At 34.1% G+C, this 19,250-nt stretch overlaps 1 protein-coding gene across 1 annotated transcript in view; it reads right to left on the reverse strand.

Moving 5' to 3' along the window:
* Rps6ka6 (ribosomal protein S6 kinase A6) overlaps positions 1–19,250 on the reverse strand; it is a 159,594-nt gene that overhangs the window by 60,525 nt on the left and 79,819 nt on the right. The window contains exons 5-6 of the mRNA XM_028884583.2: positions 7,957–8,016; positions 4,606–4,665 (exon numbers count right to left, since the gene is read on the reverse strand). Of these exons, the coding sequence (XP_028740416.1) occupies positions 4,606–4,665; positions 7,957–8,016 (120 nt within the window). The remainder of the gene's footprint in view (positions 1–4,605; positions 4,666–7,956; positions 8,017–19,250) is intronic.

Here is a 19,250-nt window from a genome sequence, read left to right on the forward strand (position 1 = left end):
TCTTTACAAAAAAACAAAATATCTATAAAAATAAGTTACTGAAGATACAAAGATGTATCATCTTTGTATACTTTATTATGAAGCATAAATTCCACCTAATAGTAACTGTCCAACAGTATTGAATTGTGATTATTCATGAGAGACTTTTGCACGTTTGTAGTAGAAGAGTTTTTAAGATTTTGAAAGAAAGGATGTTGAATAGAAAGAAAACTGATTACCACCACTGTAAGAGAACAAAATACTGAAGCACAGTAAGGCTTAATATCCATCAAAAAAGAAAGGCAACCAAGCCCAGTGGCATAAGTCTATAATCCCATCTACACAGTAGGCTAAACCAAGATAACCATAAACAAATCAAAGCCACCCAGGGCTACAGAGTGACTTCAAATCTAACCTGAACAATTTAGTGAGCTCCTATCTGAAAATAAAAAGCGAAAGTATAGCTAGGTCTATAGCCCAGTGGTAGAACACTAACAGCTACCTAGAAGGTATGAGGCCCTAGATTCAATATCCAGTATTACCCAAAAGGAACAGAAATGAAAACAGACAAGCAAAATCTACTACATGTGAAGCATCTATTACAGGCTTGAAATACTCTGTATCTAATGTTTTGTGGGTTTTTTTTTTGTTTTTTGTTTTTTTTTTTTGGTTTTTCAAGACAGGGTTTCTCTGTGTAGCTTTGCGCCTTAACTGGAACTCGCTTGGTAGCCCAGGCTGGCCTCGAACTCACAGAGATCCGCCTGGTTCTGCCTCCTGAGTGCTGGGATTAAAGGCGTGCGCCACCACCGCCTGGCTACTTTTGTGTGAATTTCAGTAAAACATACTTAAGAAAGATTATTTCTGAAAGAAATATGTCTGAGAGACATATTTCAAGCATGGTATTTAATTTTTGAAATTTGGAGCTAAATATGGAGAAATTTACTGGGGGTTTTCAAGTACATTTTTAGTTAAATATGATATTTATATTTCTGATTAATAAAAAATAAATACATGATCTTACAGGAGTGGCATCAACAAGATATCTAAAAGTAAATGTTCTTTAAACTCCCTAAGGTATTGGCAGCACTAAATAAGAAATATTTTATGAAGCTGTAAAAAGTAAACATAAGCCACATAAATTGGGCTAGAGAGATGGGTTGGTGGTTAAGAATACTTGCTCTCGCATAGGACCTGGGTTCAATGTCTAGCACCTACATGGTGGCTAACAGCCATCTGTAACTACAGATCCAAGGGAACCAACACTCTCTTTTGACTTCCAAGGGTATGCACACAGTCCACACACATGCGTGCAGACAAAACACTCATATAAAATAAATATGATATCATATTTTAAAAAATAAACATAAATGAATCACAAACTACCAAATGCATAACTATGCTTATTTCAACAACATGTATGAACTTAATTCATGTCAGCCACCTAGTAATGAAGAACAAAATACTTATACTTTTAGCCTTGATAATGTTAGAAGCAGAGGACTAGGTGGTAAAATGTTGTATCAGATAGCTTTTATATGTACTAGATATTTAGAGAATCTAAGAAACACTTTAATTTTCCTTGTTTTAACTGAATAAAAGATATCAAGTGAATGTGAAAGTCTAAGGTACCAATAAATGAGATAGAGTAAATTAATCTCTAAATGACTCAAACACAAAATAGCTTTAGACCACATAGGCAATACTAGCAATTTAATTTTGTGTGTGAGTGTATGCATGCCTATGGTATGTGTGTAATACTGGGGATGAAATACAATGCTTTAGAATGAAAGCATATATTTTACCACTGAGTTATATTCTCAGCCCCTCAGGTTCATATTTAAAGAACAACCTTTAAAAGGAATCAATATATTGCACAGCAGCCTCTACTCTCCCACGCTATTTTAAAATGACAAAAAGTCAACAACAAAAAAATAGCTATGAACTTTCCACTGACATCCACAATCATAACTCTTAAATTCTACATTAAAAACACTCTAGTGATAAATTTATATGGCCTTATTACCACCTATGTAGTTTTAATGATACAAACTTTTATCAATCAAATACCAAAGTACATGGTTTTAAGTTTGGTTCACAAACTAATCTAAATCTCTATACATTCTACTATTAAGATTGACAGTATGCAGCAAATCATATTTGTATCTAGTACTGTATATATTAAATGTCTTCCTACTAAAAAGAATACTTTCATATTGTAATTAGAAAGGCAAATATCAGCCGGGCAGTGGTGACACATGCCTTTAATCCCAGCACTTGGGAGGCTTGGGCAGGCAGATTTCTGTGAGTTCAAGGCCAGCCTGGTCTACAAAGTAAGTTCCAAGACAATCTTGGAAAGAAAAAGAAAGAAATAAAAAAGAAGAAAGGCAAATATCTGACACCTATAGGCCTATGATTTGAATTTTATGTTAACTATATATATACACACATACACCTACATACATACACACTTTTTCCTGTCCTATGGTGTGGAGTTTGGTGTCCTTGCTGATCAGTGCTAAAATATGAGCCATTCTTTTCCAATGCCTTTGTAGATACTTATAATTCTTATCTTTAAGAAAATAGCAAGATAAATATCACTATAGCCTTTAATGTTCATATGATCTGTACATTTTTAGATGTTCTTGATAGGAGTTTAAATTGTATTATCCTCAAAATTAAAATGTAACTGATATTAACTAAGTTGTAAATGCCAAAGTGACATCATACTTTTCATCTTGTCAACCCTAACTGAAAAGGGATGTCTCAAAGTCACTGTCTACTGAGTTAGCAGCAAAGAAGATTTCAAAGGGCAGTCTTCAATTCAATTTAAATACCTCTGCTGGTTTCTATGAAATCAATTTACCGCTGGTCACGTTTTTCTAAGGGATTTCTTGACTATCTGCAACACTACGTAAGAAAAGAATGGTATTCTTATCTATACACTACAGTCACTGAATAAGACAGATTCTTACCTCTCTAAACCTCAATAAACAAATCTATACTGTGAAGAGAAAATAACAGAATAACTTATTTGAAGTTCCTTCTAAATAAAAAAGGCTATGAAAATACCTAAAAAGATGATAACTATAAAAGCGTAACATTAATGGAAATGCCTATTTTTTTTTTTTTTTTTTTTTTTTTTTTTTTTTTTTTTTTTTTTTTAACAGTGTCAATAAGAGATGTCTTGCTGATGCTATTAAGCTGCCCACCCCCCAAATGCTATATTAATCTGACCGTCCTGAACATCTTAGGAATACTTTTCACAAAAACTAGATCTTATAGATTATCTCTTTTATACAGGTCTTAAATACAATAACCTAATGGGTAAACAATATTTAAAACTACTTAGAGACTTCTGAACTACTTTAAATACAATCCTTTTGAAATCTAGAAAATGGATTTTAAATATTTCAAGCTATCTATAGTCCAATTGTGTTAAAGATAGAACTTTCTATTCTGAAGTTGACGATAATCTCTTTTAATTTAATGCAGGGGATACTGCATTTAAATACCCACTTTTCTTATATACTAATAAGTAAAAATGCCATTTGTAGCCGGGCGGTGGTGGCGCACGCCTTTAATCCCAGCACTCGGGAGGCAGAGCCAGGAGGATCTCTGTGAGTTCGAGGCCAGCCTGGGCTACCAAGTGAGCTCCAGGAAAGGCGCAAAGCTACGCAGAGAAACCCTGTCTCGAAAAACCAAAAAAAAAAAAAAAAGCCATTTGTTATACTTAAAATTGGTGATTCTTATGGCCTGTATATTTTCAACAAAGCTGCTTTTTGAAAAGCCACACATGGGGCAGGCTGAATCCAGAGGTGTGTTACAGAGTGAGATTCCATATCATCCAAAAAAAAATCACAGGCAAGGGATGGAGCTCTGTAGTAGAATATTTACCTAGTGCATGCATAAAAAGAAAATTTTTTAACTTAAAATATGAAGTATGGTGGCACATGCCTATAATCACAGAAATCAGAAGGCAGAGGTTAGAGCATCAGGAATTCAAGGTATTCTCAGCTATAGGAGAATATTTTAAGGTGTGTTGCTTTTGTTTATATTGTATTTGTTTAACTCTGTGAAGCTGTGTTATTGTGCCTGTGTAAAACATCTGATAGTTTAATAAAGAATTGAACAGCTAAGAGCAAGGCAGGAGAAAGGATAGGCAGGGCTGGCAGGCAGAGAGGATATATAAAGGAGAAAACTGGGAGGAGAGATCTAAGAGCTAGGGGCCAGAAAAGGACTCCAGGGGCTAGCCACCCAGCTATACAGAGAGCCACAGAGTAAGAGTAAGATTTACAGAAGTAAGAGAATGGGAAAAGCCCAGAGGCAAAGGGTAGACGGGATAAGTTAAGAAAAGCTGGCTAGAAATAAGCCAAGCTAAGGCCAGGTATGTATAATTAATAAGTCTCTGTGTGTGATTTATTTGGGAGCTGGGTGGTGGGCCCCCCAAAAAGACCAAAGGCCAACCAACAACACTCAGCTACATTAAGTTTGAGGACAACTGGAAGCACATAAAACCGTCTCAAAAAATTGACATTTCCTACCAACTTCCTTAAATACATTCCTGTAATTCATTTTCTTTCTTTATATGCTACAAATGATGTTCACTAAATTAACCTGAGTACTTACCTGGCCAGGTGCCGGTTCTCCCTCTTCCATTGGCTCCTCAACCATTCTAGGATCATTTACCTGAAGAACAGTTTTCAAAAAGTGAAGTTCAGTGCTATCAAAACTAGAATAATAACAAAGAAAAAATACAACTCTAGGCATTTCTCTTCACAATCTACTTACCAAAAAACAAAAGGTCAAGGCTACAAAGAAATTATTTAGAAAAGGAAATTTATACATATAGTTCACACATTGTCCTTAAAGCCTTAATTTTTCAGAGCTTTGTTTCACTACATGTTTCTTAAGGCTATGCTATATGACCAATGACCTTACACATACAAATAAATCTCACAAACATCTACCTTAGATACATTCAAAGAACGTTAGAATAGGAACAATTTCATATGATTGCACAATGGAAAATCTCATATGGTTCAATTTTAAATTCATAAGATACCATACAGAACAAAGCTTAAATTACAGGAGATTTGAGCAGCTATGGAAACATTTTCACGTGCAAAGCTTTAACAAAAAAGTAAATATAGAAGGCTTTGATCAAGGATCTATAACTATGACCCATAGGCCAATCAGGTTAGCTACCTGGTCCTGAATAAATGCTATGGAAATACAGTCACACTCATTTATTTCCATATTATCTATGATGGCTTTCACATTACAAGAGCAAAGTTAAGTAGTTGTAACAAAGATACTATAACTACAAGGTGTTAAATATTTATTGTTTGGCCTTTTACAGAAAATGTATAAAAAGATCTCACTGATCTAAGGAGTTTCCAAATTAAATAAGAGTAAGTCGGTCTAAATAAAAAGGAATTTAACCAATGCCCATTTGTAAGATATCACAGAAAAGTAAAACTAGATGGATGGACAGAAAGAATGATGAATTAAATAAAGCTACCAGTGACACCAAAAATAGAATAAGCTCAATAAGTCTACCTCTCCCCTGATTATCAACTAAAAATCCTATTTAGAATACTAAAGAAACGATCTTGGGACTCTAGGAAGTAAACACTAACAATAGGAAAAGATACCAAAATTTGAAAAACAACTCAAGAGTTTATTTTCTACCTGTATCTCCTGACTTTGGCCTGTGGGGAGACTGAGTCATAGAACCCCTCTACTATAGGCCTAAACAAAATTTCCCAAGGATATAGTTCTGAGGTAGTTAGCATAAGGAGAATACTAACTTTCTAAATTTATCCATACTTTTCCCTTTTCAATATCCAACCACATTAAGGCATGTACCAATCAAAAGGAAAAAACCTCTCTTATTAGAGGAAGCAAGAAAATAGGTTCCTGTGCTAAGAAATGTATAGGTGTAATTCCTTTCTATTCACTGTCTTTGTTACTAAAGGAACAATTCCAACAGTACAAAGCTACGTGAACTAGGGCTTTGAAAGAAACTCCTATTTCTGGCCAGAGGAACAGATTAGAGCCCCTGGAAAATGGATAATTTAGAAGAAATTACAACAGAGCTATTTCTTGATTCTAGGGTTGAACTAATGCAATTATTGGCTCCAACAACAAACTGTATGTGTAGGGACTACAACATCAAAATACAAGAACATCTTTGAAAACTGAACTACAATATTAACTAATACTCAAAACTCAGACTAACGATGAGTGAGAAATTAGATTCCAGTAAACAGTAGAAGAACATTTATCTAAGACTCAAGTTAGCAAATGTGTATGCAAATCACAGAGCAGCTTTATTAGTAAATGCCATAAATTGTACACAATCTGTGTATCCTTCAAGCAGTCCTGGACAAACACTAAAAGATCACATGTCAACAAAAAGGAACAACTACTGAAACTTCTGACAGATCACATGATTCCTTGGACACATTTGGCCAATTCAAAGAAGCCAATTCCCAAGTGTTCATTATTGAATGGATGGCTCTAAGAATGCAATGCTGAAAAACAAGCAAACTGTAGGGGATCAATAAAAAATAACTGATATAAAAATTAATCAGGGAGCCATTCTGTATCAGTTCTTTACCCAGGGTTCCCAATTTCCGTATAGGACACCACTGTCTTATACCTTGCCTCAACAGATTGGGAAATGTGGTATTAAAAACACAAGCTATAAATTTATCATTAACAATCAACTTTCAACAAACAATACAAAACCCAGGCAGATAGTATCCTGATAGTCAAAATTTTACCATAAAGTGATTCTCATATTTATCTATACATAAACAGTTATGTATACAAAAAGGATTATCTATACAAAAAGGAAACTACGACTATGACTTTCCTCTGTTATCTAGCTAATGGTTACATCCTAGTCATATCTTATGACTAATTTATCATGAAGCTGTTAGTCTGGAGGAACTAGAAAGAAAATGAATCGGGATGAGTCAAAAAATGTCACTGCATCCTGGCAATCATCCCAGTCACAAACAGAACACCTAACTTTTCCTACTTCATTGACCTTCCAAGAGCAGGTTTTCAATATAAGAATATTCATCTACAGAATACCACAGAAGTCACTAGTGCTTACTAAAACCCAAATCATTTTCACTCATGGGAAAATATTTTGCCCCCAATAAGTATGAAATGTAATCCCAGCCTGGACCTGTAATCAAAGCACTTGAGAGACTGAGAGGAGAATTGTGAGATCAAGTCCACTCTGGTTTACATAACAAGATCTTCTCTCAAAACAACAAAAGTATTAAATGGCCAAAAACCTAAGTGAACAGCTCTCATCAGTCTAATAAGGAATATTTTTAAATTATCTTAATTTTCTCAGAAAAGAATGTTATCATTTTCTAATAGTCTGAAAACACCATAAAAATAAAGATATACAAATAAGAAAGAGGCTAATGATAAGGTAAGAAATAATAGATGATGTAAATTAATAATTTCATTAACAAAACATATATAAGTCATCAGCTTTCACAACAAATATTATAGTATTATTAACTTGCTAATAGTCTCCAGGATCTCCCAAAATACACCTACCAAGGAAAATGACTGTATGCATATAGTATACAATATTAATACACTAAGAATGTGATAGCCTAAAGAAATTATGTTCTCAAATAACCTTCATGACTACATGTTAGGTACTGACGGCTTCTGGAAAATGTCAATTATTATTATTGGCTTCTGGAAAATGTCAATTATTATTATTATTATTGTTGTTGTTGTTCCTTCTCCTCTTCTTCCTCTACCTCCTCTTCCTTCTTCACTTAAAACAACTGGAGCAAATTAGCTCTAAATTTAGAGGTACATTCACAATACCTAGAATAATAATAATCTATGTCTGCATATTGAGTCAAAACCTTGACAAAACTGACAAACTTCCAAGTTATTCAATACAGCAAGCACAATACTCCCCATGATCCTCACCTCAACATGCTCATATTCATGCATGGCCTCCGTTGTTCTTGGAACAAACACAACCTGTGGCTGGATTCCAAAGAGAAAGAATAATTACAAAGTTGATGGGATTTCATCTCTACGGTTACATTATGCCAAAAAAAAAGTCTAGAGACTCTCCTTATTGTCTTGATTGAACTAAGTGGTCATGTTGAAACCCATATGACAAAGAACTATAACCATCTTGTTGCAGTACTAAGTAAATTGAGGAAGCCTCCAGCCAATACTCATCAAATTGGCCAGGCTTTTGACCTTAGAGGCACATAGAAAAGAACTGTGCCAAAAACCTTTGAGAGTTTAAACGTAGACCATCCCCAATGAAGCCTCCAGATAAGAATGCAGAAGAGCCAAAACATTGATTACAGGTTTGTATGACTAAGCAGAAGACTTAATTGAGTCATGCCCATATTCCCAACCCATACAAATGAGGTGATAATAAATATATCTTTGTTTAATCTGTAAATTGGCCGTAGAGTCTTATGTAGCAAGAGATATTTACTATAACCAATATTACTGTTCAAAAGTGCCTAGGATTAAAAGTTCTCTTCTTAAAGATTTTCTAGGGAAAATTTTTACAGCTTTAATATTTTAGAAATATCTTTATTAAACTCATATCTTTGTTCTCATTTTATAGACAAATTGTAAATTACATCTTACTATCTTACTAAGTAACCTAGAAAAAAACAGCTCAAATTTCAAAACATTTGCATGACAGTTAAGACTAAGAAGTTATGTTGTCCTTTAATGCTGCTTTCTTAAAAATAAGTTACTAAGTTAGTAAGCACAGTATAGCACACATGTCATACTTCTTTCATACTCACAGATGCTTGAGAAGTTGAGGCAGGAGGACTGCTATGGCTGTGAGGACAGCCTGTGCTGCACAGCAAATGCCAGGTTAGAATGGTCTACAAAGTGAGATCATTCTCACTATATCGTTCTTTCTGATATATTATTCATTGATAGATAAATTATAAAAATCACAAAAATACAAGTTCAATTAACAGCAGACCTCAGAACACATCCTAGAATTTGCTTTTTAAAAAGATAATTCTACCAGAGCTACAGATGTAAATAAACTGGAACATTTGTAGAGTGCTGTTAACTATGTCAATCAGCATAGCTGCCATAAAAATATAGCTGTTCCTCAAAAAAATAAAGCAGAATTAGCGTAATATACACAACTGTACTTCTGGTTGTGAAACCAAAGGAACTCAAAGCAAAGTCTCAAAGACATTTTTTGTACTGCATGATCAGAGCAGCAGCATCCACAATGGGAAGAGGACGGAAGCAACCTAAGCATGTCAGTATTTACATGAACAGCAGTGGAGTATATGTATACAATGGAAAACTATTCACCTTTAAAAAACAAACAATCCCGACACATAATACAAAATGGATAAACCCTAAAGAGATTATTTTAAGTGAAATAAAAGACTAACAAAAAGACAAATACTTTTTAATTTTACTTATTTGAAGTGTCAAAACAAGCCAAATTCATACAGACAGAAGATAAAATATCAGCAGAGGCAGGTGGCCCTCTATTATTTCAAAGCCAACCTAGTCCACATAGAAAGACCCAGGCCAGACAGGGATACACAGTGAGACACAGTCTCAAAACCAAACAAGCAAAAAAGAATGAATTCAGTCATATGTAGAGGTTTTAAAAAGCTGATCCTACAAAAATAGAAAACTTGTCTTAGGACAACTTATAAGAAGTTCTCTCCTTCTACTATATGAGTCTCAAGGATAGAACTCAGGTCATCAGGCCTGCTGCACTATATGGCTGGCCCACACTTATGTCTTTAATCTTTTAGACTGAATTCCATAGTCAAGACTATTGTAGGAAGCTAGATAGTACCTAAAATACTCATTTAAATAACTTGCCTATATTCTTTCCATATGTCTAATGATACTATACTCCTATATGGTTTCTATCCCAAATTCTTGGTCCTTTGATACACACAGCCCATCTAGCCATGGCCATTGCTTTGGGATGAGCTTTAAAAGGAGCTATTTTGTTTCAAATAGATCTGAAAAACTTATCTGAAAATAGAATCTAAGGACACAAAACAAATACATACAACCTCCAAGCTATTTCCTTAGTCAGGTATTTAAAAGCAGTTACAAGGCTTTGCTGTGAGATGAATTAGCTGATAAAATATACTCAAGGCACAAAAACAAAATTAAAGATGTATATGGTCTTTAAAATGTTTACTACTTTAGTTACCTACCCTTAGCGTGACAGCTCATTTGTATCAAGTCACACCTTCTCCTTTTCCCTCTACACAGACTAAAATCAGTCTCATAGTAACTACCATGCTTTCTATCAAGAAACACTAATTAAGCAGGTATGGTGGCCCATACTAGTAAGCTTAGCATACTTGATGTTGAGACTAGTTTACTGTGAATTCAGTGCCAGCCTGGGCTACACAGTAAGTTCCAACTGCCCTGGGCTAGTATGAAACCTTGTCTGGAAAAAAATAAAGGAAAGAAACAGTATCTTGTTAAATACCTCATTTCATAAGTTCTAGAGCAAAGATATCACATCTTATTACCCTATTACTCCACAATGTAGAACATTACCTGGAAATAGGCCCTGGATAAATATTTGCGAAAAGGAATGACTATATTTGGAATCTGAATGAATTCAGCTTATAAACTCAGTCCCATAATAACTGCCATTATTTTCTGACTTGAAACATCTAAAAGTTTCTCTAGCAACTAATTACATTAATTTCCAGCAAGTCATTTTGCTATCATTTATGACTTAATCTTAGAATGATTTATTTATTTATTTATTTATTTATTTATTATTTAATCTTAGAAAGATTAACATATGGGGATATATGTACAAGTCTGACTTTAGGTGTCCAGAGTCCAGAAGAGACTGTCCAATCAGATCTCCTGGAGCTAGAGTTACAGGCATTTATGAGTCACCCGACATAGGTGCTGAGTATCAAACCCCTGTCTTCTACAAGAATAGAACAGTTTCTTAGTCAAAATCACCTGTATGAACCCTAATTTTCAATTTTAAAAGCCAAGAAAATCCAGCTCATTCAAAATATTTTTTTAAATATAGCTTAGGTTAGCCATCACATAATTCTTACAAATCATTCTTTGAATGGCAGTTATTTCAACATGTGATAATTTTTTAATTTATTTCTTTTGTTTGTTTATTTGTTTGTTTTTGTTGTTGTTTGTTTTTTTGTTGTTTTTTGTTTGTTTGTTTGTTTTTTGAGACAGGGTTTCTCTGTGTAGCTTTGTGCCTTTCCTGGAACTCGCTTTGGAGACCAGGCTGGCCTCGAACTCACAGAGATCCTCCTGCCTCTGCCTCCTGAGTGCTGGGATTAAAGGCATGCGCAGCCTTCATTTGTTTCTTAACTAATTTTTATTAGCAAAATTAGTATAAATGTTAGGGAGCACATAATATAGCCCTTCATCTAAACTATGGTCCATGTGTCAAATTTTGCCCATTTTCATCGGTTAACAAGACTTGTATAATTTTACATTCACAACTCTCCCTAAAGGTATAGAATATGTGGCATCTATTATGTGTGGCCTAGAGTTATCTGATCCCCTGTAGAAAAAGTTATCAATATCCAGTCAATATAATTTGTAAATTATAAGCATAAATTTAAGGATGTATAAGAACAGTAAAGTATCTTCCCAATAAAAGAATAAAAATTATCTACTATATGTGATTATAAATTGCACAGTATACACAGGATATTGTTTACTCATAATACACCTAATTTCATAAAAATAAACCTGCATTTTCTTTGTGTGTTGGAGGTGGTGATGGTGCTACAGGCCCTTGTTACATAATATAAATGGCCTGGTACTCCGTATGTATCCCAGACTGGTCTCAAACTCAAAGAAATCCTTCTGCCTCTGCTCTCAGATACCAATATTACATGTGTGCCACCACAAAGCATATCCAATTAATTTTCTTTCTTTTTTTTTTAAGATAGCATTTCACTATGTAATTCAGGTCAGTGTAGAATTTTCTATGTACTCCATGTTGGCATTGAATTCATGATGCTCCTGCCTCTGCTTCTCAAGAGCTGGGATCATAGGCTTGTACTTGTCTGAACTTGTAATTTGAACTTACTTTTCTGTAGTGTTTCTTAAATAAAAAATATACAATAGACAAATATTGTGGTACACACTTGTAATTCCAGCACCTAAAAGACTAAGACAAGAGCATCACAAATTCCAGACCTTAAAAAAAAGACCACCAAAATGGATTAAGTTTCAATGCATTTTAAATGCTAGCTAATCATAACTTTAACTGCAGAAAACTGCAAATGTATCTCCCTGAATGTAGGAAAACCATTGCATTAGATTTCTGAAGCTGTTAATCCCATTAAGAGACTAATGGGTTAAGAATATTTAGTTTAATTGTTGGAACCAGCATTAATTCAGCCAAATCACTTTCAATATTTTAGTTGTGGCATAAATTTCAAAAGGATTTAACACCAAAAAAAATATCAAACATACTGCTTTCAAATAATGCAGAGCTTAAAAATATAAAAGCTAAAAATATGATTATACTTAACTTTCTATCATATGTCATCAAGTTGCAACATTCATCTGATTTGGATATCTTGCCAAAACACTACAGCAATTCAAACTACTACCTTCAGAGACAGAGATGCTATAATTTATAGAAAAGAAATGGCTACTGTGGTCTTAATCTTCCTGAATCATAGCACCAAATAGTTTAAAGAAAATGGCTGAAATAAAATTTCATCTCTGTGTTATCTAACCAAGGTCATATCTAAATCTACCAAGGACTGCTTACACATATCTCTCAAGGCCTTGAGTTCAATACCTAGGGTTTCTGAATATAAAAATAAATAAACAAACAAATGAATAAATGCAGCAAAAAATATGACAAGCTGTCACACAACATTATTTCAGCTATTTAGGAGGATCACTTGAGACAAGGATAATGAGATCACTCTGGCAATATAGTTAAACCCTTCCTTTAAAGTCATTGTTCATTTTAGAAACTTCATTATAAACTTATGAGAATCATCATAAATGTTGAAATCTACTGCTATTCCTACAATAGCTATTTATGTCTTCTGCCATAATTTCTGCATATACTTCTCCAATTTGACATGGTATGTATAAAATCAAACATGACTAAATTAAAGAGTTAGCATTAGTTCCAGAATAGCTTGTTAACTTAGAAAACAAACCTCTAGAATTCTTATTGTTTTCATATCCAATACAGGAAGTCTAGTGTACCTATGAGAGCTGTGGCAGTCAATCTCCATTGTTAGCCTGACTAGACTTAGAATCACATAGGCGATTGGTGAGGCATATCTGTAAGTGTACCTGTGAGGGTGTTTCCAGGCAGGATTAACTGAAAAGTGGGTGGCACCATAGAATAGGGCCCAGGTGAATAAAAAAAAGGAAAAGGAGAACACCAGATTTATGACACCTACCATCCTCTGCTCCTGGCCCATGTGACTTAAACTTAATTGACTCTCCCATATCCATAATGGACCAACCGCCTGAAACCTTAAGCAAAATAGGTCTTTCTACCCTTTATATTATTTGTTATTTTTGTCACAATAACAAAAAAGTAACTAATATAAGATCCAAATTCACAAGCAACTCAAATATTTTAAAGAAATTCATTAGTAAAAATAACTTTTCTTGTCGGCGGTGGTGGCACACGCCTTTAATCCCAGCATTGGGGAAGCAGAGGCAGGCAGATCTCTGTGAGTTCAAGGCCAGCCTGGCTACAAGTGAGTTCCAGGAAAGGCACAAAGCTACACAGAGAAACCCTGTCTGGAAAAAACAAAACAAAACAAAAAAACTTTTCTTTCATATATGGCAGTAATAATTTTAGAACACTGAAAAACAAATCAAGATGGGCATGTTTCTAAGCCCTCTCAAGAATAATGGAAATAATGTAAGGTAATAAGGCACAAAATGAATTGAAAGATGTACACTGAAGCTGCATTTTCTGCTTTTAAAGCTCTATTTCCTTGACAGCTTATTTAAGTAGGAAGAAATCTACTACTACTACTTTTTAAAGCAAAAGAGTAAAATGCATCACTTAGTCTATGAGTAATGGCATAGAAACTAAAACATTAACACCTCAGAAAAATACTTTAAAGCTTTCTGTAGGCCAAAATTTGTTGGTATTTATAACATAATATACTGTCTATTTAGACATTTCCTTGTGATTATAAATGAATGAACACACATACACAAACATGTCACTCATCTTCAGTTATAAAGGCAGGAATATGGAACAATACCCAATGAAGCCTATAGAGCAACTATCATTACGTTATGCCTCATAAATAGATACCACTCATTTGATAAATAAATGAATATCAAATAACATTTAGAATTAATTAAAACAAATCCAAAAATCATTATGCTTTCAAAAATACTACTACTTATAGCAGTACTAGGTGGCTGTTGAATAATACTAAGCATATCCATACAATATACATTCAAATGTATTTGGAGACCTTCTGGGTTTTCTAATTCATTTAATCACACAATTAAAAAAATATCTGCTTCCTATATGGGCAGGAATTTGTTTACGCTGCTTAGCTGACATCAGCACTAATAAACTGAACACATTTGAACAGGTTCAATGTATTACAAAGCCAAGGCATATGCCATCATGCCAGTCTCAGGGGCTATGGCGTACACTTTTGGAAAGTTTACTTGCAAAGAACACAGTATGATATGTGGCATAAATGAGTACATATATACATAAAACCTGTCTATATCCCTGGTATTCTTTGTAGAAAGAAAATTCTCACTGTAATAAGCTCTTAGAGATATAATGTCCAAATAATTATAATGTCTTGAGAATATGTAATGAGTATAAATTGTCCATTGTTTTTTTTTCTCAAGGTTAAAGAATTTTGCTATGACAGACATTTTTATTTTGTTCAAAAACTCTATATTGTTCTTATCAAACATATATAAAGTACAACTGCTCTATTTCTTTTTTTTTTTTTTTTTTTTTTTTTTTGGTTTTTCGAGAAAGGGTTTCTCTGTGTAGCTTTGCGCCTTTCCTGGAACTCACTTGGTAGCCCAGGCTGGCCTCGAACTCACAGAGATCTGCCATCATTTATAAAATTTACCCCTCATTTATAAAAATTAATCACAAGTAGATCAAAAGTCCAAGAAAAGCATAAACTTCAAACATAACATCAATGAAACAGGGAAATTTAATGACCTTGGATTCAGGCAAATTTTTCTTATATATAATACGCAAAGTAAGATTCACAAAAGAACAAATTCATAAATTAAACTTCATTAAAATAAAAAAAACCTCTATTCTTCATTAAAAAAAATAAATGCAGGCCACATAATGGAAGGAAAAGGTCACAAGTCAAAGTCTGATAAAGGACCTATTTCCAAAATTCTTAAAACTCGTAAGGAAGAAAACAAGTCAATTTAAAAATAACAAAAATTTTAAAAAGACAATTCACTGGGAAAAACATGTGCATGACAAATAAGTGTTTCAAAAAATCCCCAACAATATTTTTAATAACAGAAATGGAAGCTCAAAAAGTAATGTGATGCCACTATATACCCATCAGAGTGAATAAATATTTTAATTTTAACTGGCAATATCAAGTACTTACACAAATTCAAAGAAGCTGGAACTTTCACATGGTAACTTCATTCATAAGTATTTGCCCAAGGTAAATGAAGTTCCATTCAAATCAGTCTTTCCACACAAATTTATATGACTTTAGTCATAATTACTACAAACTAGTAACAATCCAAATGTTTTAAACTGAATAATGGATAAGCCAAACTTATTAAGACCACATAACTGAACACTGAACAAGAGTGAAAAGAAAGATTTGGACACATACAGCATCACACACAAAGGAACAAATAAAATCAAATTAATACTGTTTAAAGATCTGATCGACTAAGTGATCCTATCTTTTCTGAATATCTATGTCTCCTCTAAAAGGTTCTCTAAGCATTCATTTATTCTTGCAGTCTTGATTTGCACACTCTCAAAGCAATGAACTGAGCTGCTCTAGCATGTATTCCCTGCCATGACAGACTGAAATCCTGACAGTGTGAGTCAAAACAAGTGATTACTCTACTTGTTTAGCTAGCTAATACAAATGAGATATGTGTTAATCAAATTGGCCGCTATTTCCTTACTTAACTAATATTCTGGACTTTGGATCTGAAATAATCCCCTAAAGCCATATGCTAAAGACTTGGTTGCCACGTGAGAATGTGGTATGAAGGTGGCAGAAGCTTTAGGATGTGACATCTAGTAGGGGGAAGAAGGTGGCTGAATGTGCACCTGACAGTCTTACTTTCTCATTCCCTTTTCTTTCCTTCTCCCTCTCTTTCTTTGCTTCCTGGCAGCCACACAGAAAGTAGCCTTCATCTACCATGGCCTCCCACCACAATGTTTTACCTGGACACAAGCCCACAACAATGAGACCAAATGATTGTGAACTGAACTCATGGAAACTGTGAAGCAAAATATCTTTCCTCTTTTTAAGTTATTTTCCCAGATATTTTATTAAGTGACAGAAGAATGACTAATACAACTTTCTAATTACATGGCCACACTATATCTAAATAAGCTAGAACTCTACAATTTTGTTTTTCATGCAATGGAAAAGTAAACCACTTTAAACTAAACAGCACTAGCCTATAAAACAGCTCAAACATCTCCTTCGGTCCCAGTCACATCTTTAAAACAACAGAACAAAAACACTCAGAAGCAAATCATAGTTCACAGAAAATTTATTTCTCTAATTGCTATCTTAGGAACTGACTTTTTTATCTTATTGCTTAACAAGAACTACAGGACCATTTTTCTTTTTACTTTGGCCTAGAGTTTTCTTTACAATGTCTGGATATCATAATCATCTGGAAAATGATGCTGAGGTCCTTTCTAAAGCAATTAACTATCAACATATTTAAGAGTACAGCACTGGCATGGGCAACTTAAAAAAAAATCCCATTGTTAATCTGAAATACAACCAGAATTGAGAAAGAAACTGAAGGCCAAATTTTATAATTCAATTCTATTAAAATGTAGAGCACCCTAAAGTTTGCTTACCTGTGTTCTATTTCACCTTCTACTTCCATCCTCTCTCTACCCTTTTCATATATTTGCTATTTCCATTTTAGTAGCTAGCAAAAGTTTATTAATTATATTTCCTATAAACCATCTCAAATACCCTGTGAAATAAACCTTAAGCCGCAAGCTTGCTTTCTGTCTCACACACAAAGGGGGTCGGTGGGGGCAGATGACTTCAAATGTTCAGGTTAAAACACACAAGTAAAATCAGTTATACAAGATACCTGCAGGAAAACTCAGAACATACCTCTATGATAAGCAAAAGCTAGATTAAGGAGTTTATCTCTTAGATCTTTTTCCTGTGTAACTCTTTTCCCATCTAAAGAAAAAATTTAAATGCATATATAAAATAACTATCAACAAGAACAGCAAATAATCCTTAGAAATAACATAAGGAAGCATATGTCAAATGCTGACAAAGTACTGAACTTTGTGTGCTTACTAAGTCATTAGAACTATCACTAAATACAATGATAGCACCAACTAAGAAAATAACCTCAGGAAGAAAACCATTTTCATTGCCTTCTCTAAAGTAGAAATGAGAAGACTATGAGTGGGTAGTTCTAAATAATGTGGCCCAAGAAAGCAGCTATACCATTGGTAGGTCCCATTATGGAACATCAAGGTAGTGATTACTTCTCATGATGAATTAATCAAGGTAGGGAAATGTAGAGGCCCTGCCCTAGAATGAACTGACCTGAATATTTCGAGACCAGACTGCCTTAAAGATAAACTTGGTAGAACTGGGAAGGGACCTGCATGAGAGAGAGGTGTATTTGATATAAACTTGGCAAAAAGTATATAAAAAATGCAGGTGTTCCTCTTTTTCCTAGATTCTAGAAAAGCATTCTGCATACATGACTATTCACCACTTCAAACAAATATTGGTGAAACAAGAATAATGTACACAAGGATCATTTTAAAAGCATGAATAAATTTGGCTAATAATAAGTACATCAGTACAAAATATTTTAAACCATAACAAAGATGGCCAAATAGGAGCAGTCTGCTATTATTCAAGCCAATACTAGAGAGGAAGGATGTCCACCTTACTTTTCTTTTCTTTCTCTTGCTACTTGAAAGATGTATTTATCTCTAGTAGTCTGCTGGCTAGCATAGATTTACATTAGCAAGCACACATTAACTACCTGTTAAACTGAATTAATTCCTACTATCAGGCTTCTAATGCCAGCTGTTCTGTCTACTCTCTTTTTTACCAACATCTAATCAGTGACTATGCTCTACCTATTCTTCTTCTGCAAGATCTCTCTGATCAGTTTTCTTGCTACCCTGTAATTTCTCCTCCAAAAATTCTCACTCTCTTTCTATGAGTACATCAGTCTCCTAACTGATATCCGCACCTTCAGTGCTTCACCTGTTCCAATCTATCCCCCACATTGCCACTGGTCATTTTTCAAAGCATAAATGTGATGTTATGTAATGTCCTAAAAATAGTTTACATTTATAAAATAAAATTTTAGCCATAAACTTGCTTTAAAAGACCCATACATTCTGGACACATGCAATTTCACAAACTAGCCCCATTCCTAGAACACAGACTCATATTCCAGGGATACCAAATCTCTCCTTTCCAAAGTGAGTACAGTTTTGCTTATAAATGTCTCCATCCATTTCAATTGTTTCTTTCCCCACTATGGAAATATTAGCACTCTAAAAAACCTTGATGAAATCCGACCTCCTTCACAAGGCCTTAGCAGATCTATCCCTAAACCACCATTGCCATCACTGCACTCCTTTAATGGTCCTGGGTCATTTACAATAACAATTTCTCAAATTCCTGTCTTGTTCACCTAAATTAAATAAATGAGGGAAGACTATAATTCAGGAATGCATCCTCAGGCATTTCACATGATTGCACTATGTGTTGTCTATACTCAATACACACTATAAGAATTCCAAACACAACAACCACCACCACCACCTAACAAAACAGAATGTCAATGAAATACCTCATTAGCCACTTACAGGAATAAAATTTGTCTCTTTGTATCCCTCTAAGTATTCCTAAGTATGAGCTCCTATTTATTTCTGTATCATCTTATCTGTGATTACAAAGATGCACAGTGAGTACGTCAATACCTTTGAAAGAAATGATCAGATTTAGGGAGGTCTTTAAAAAAACATCATT

Source organism: Peromyscus leucopus, chromosome X (assembly GCF_004664715.2).
Source record: "Peromyscus leucopus breed LL Stock chromosome X, UCI_PerLeu_2.1, whole genome shotgun sequence".
NCBI classification, from domain to species: Eukaryota; Metazoa; Chordata; class Mammalia; order Rodentia; family Cricetidae; genus Peromyscus; species Peromyscus leucopus.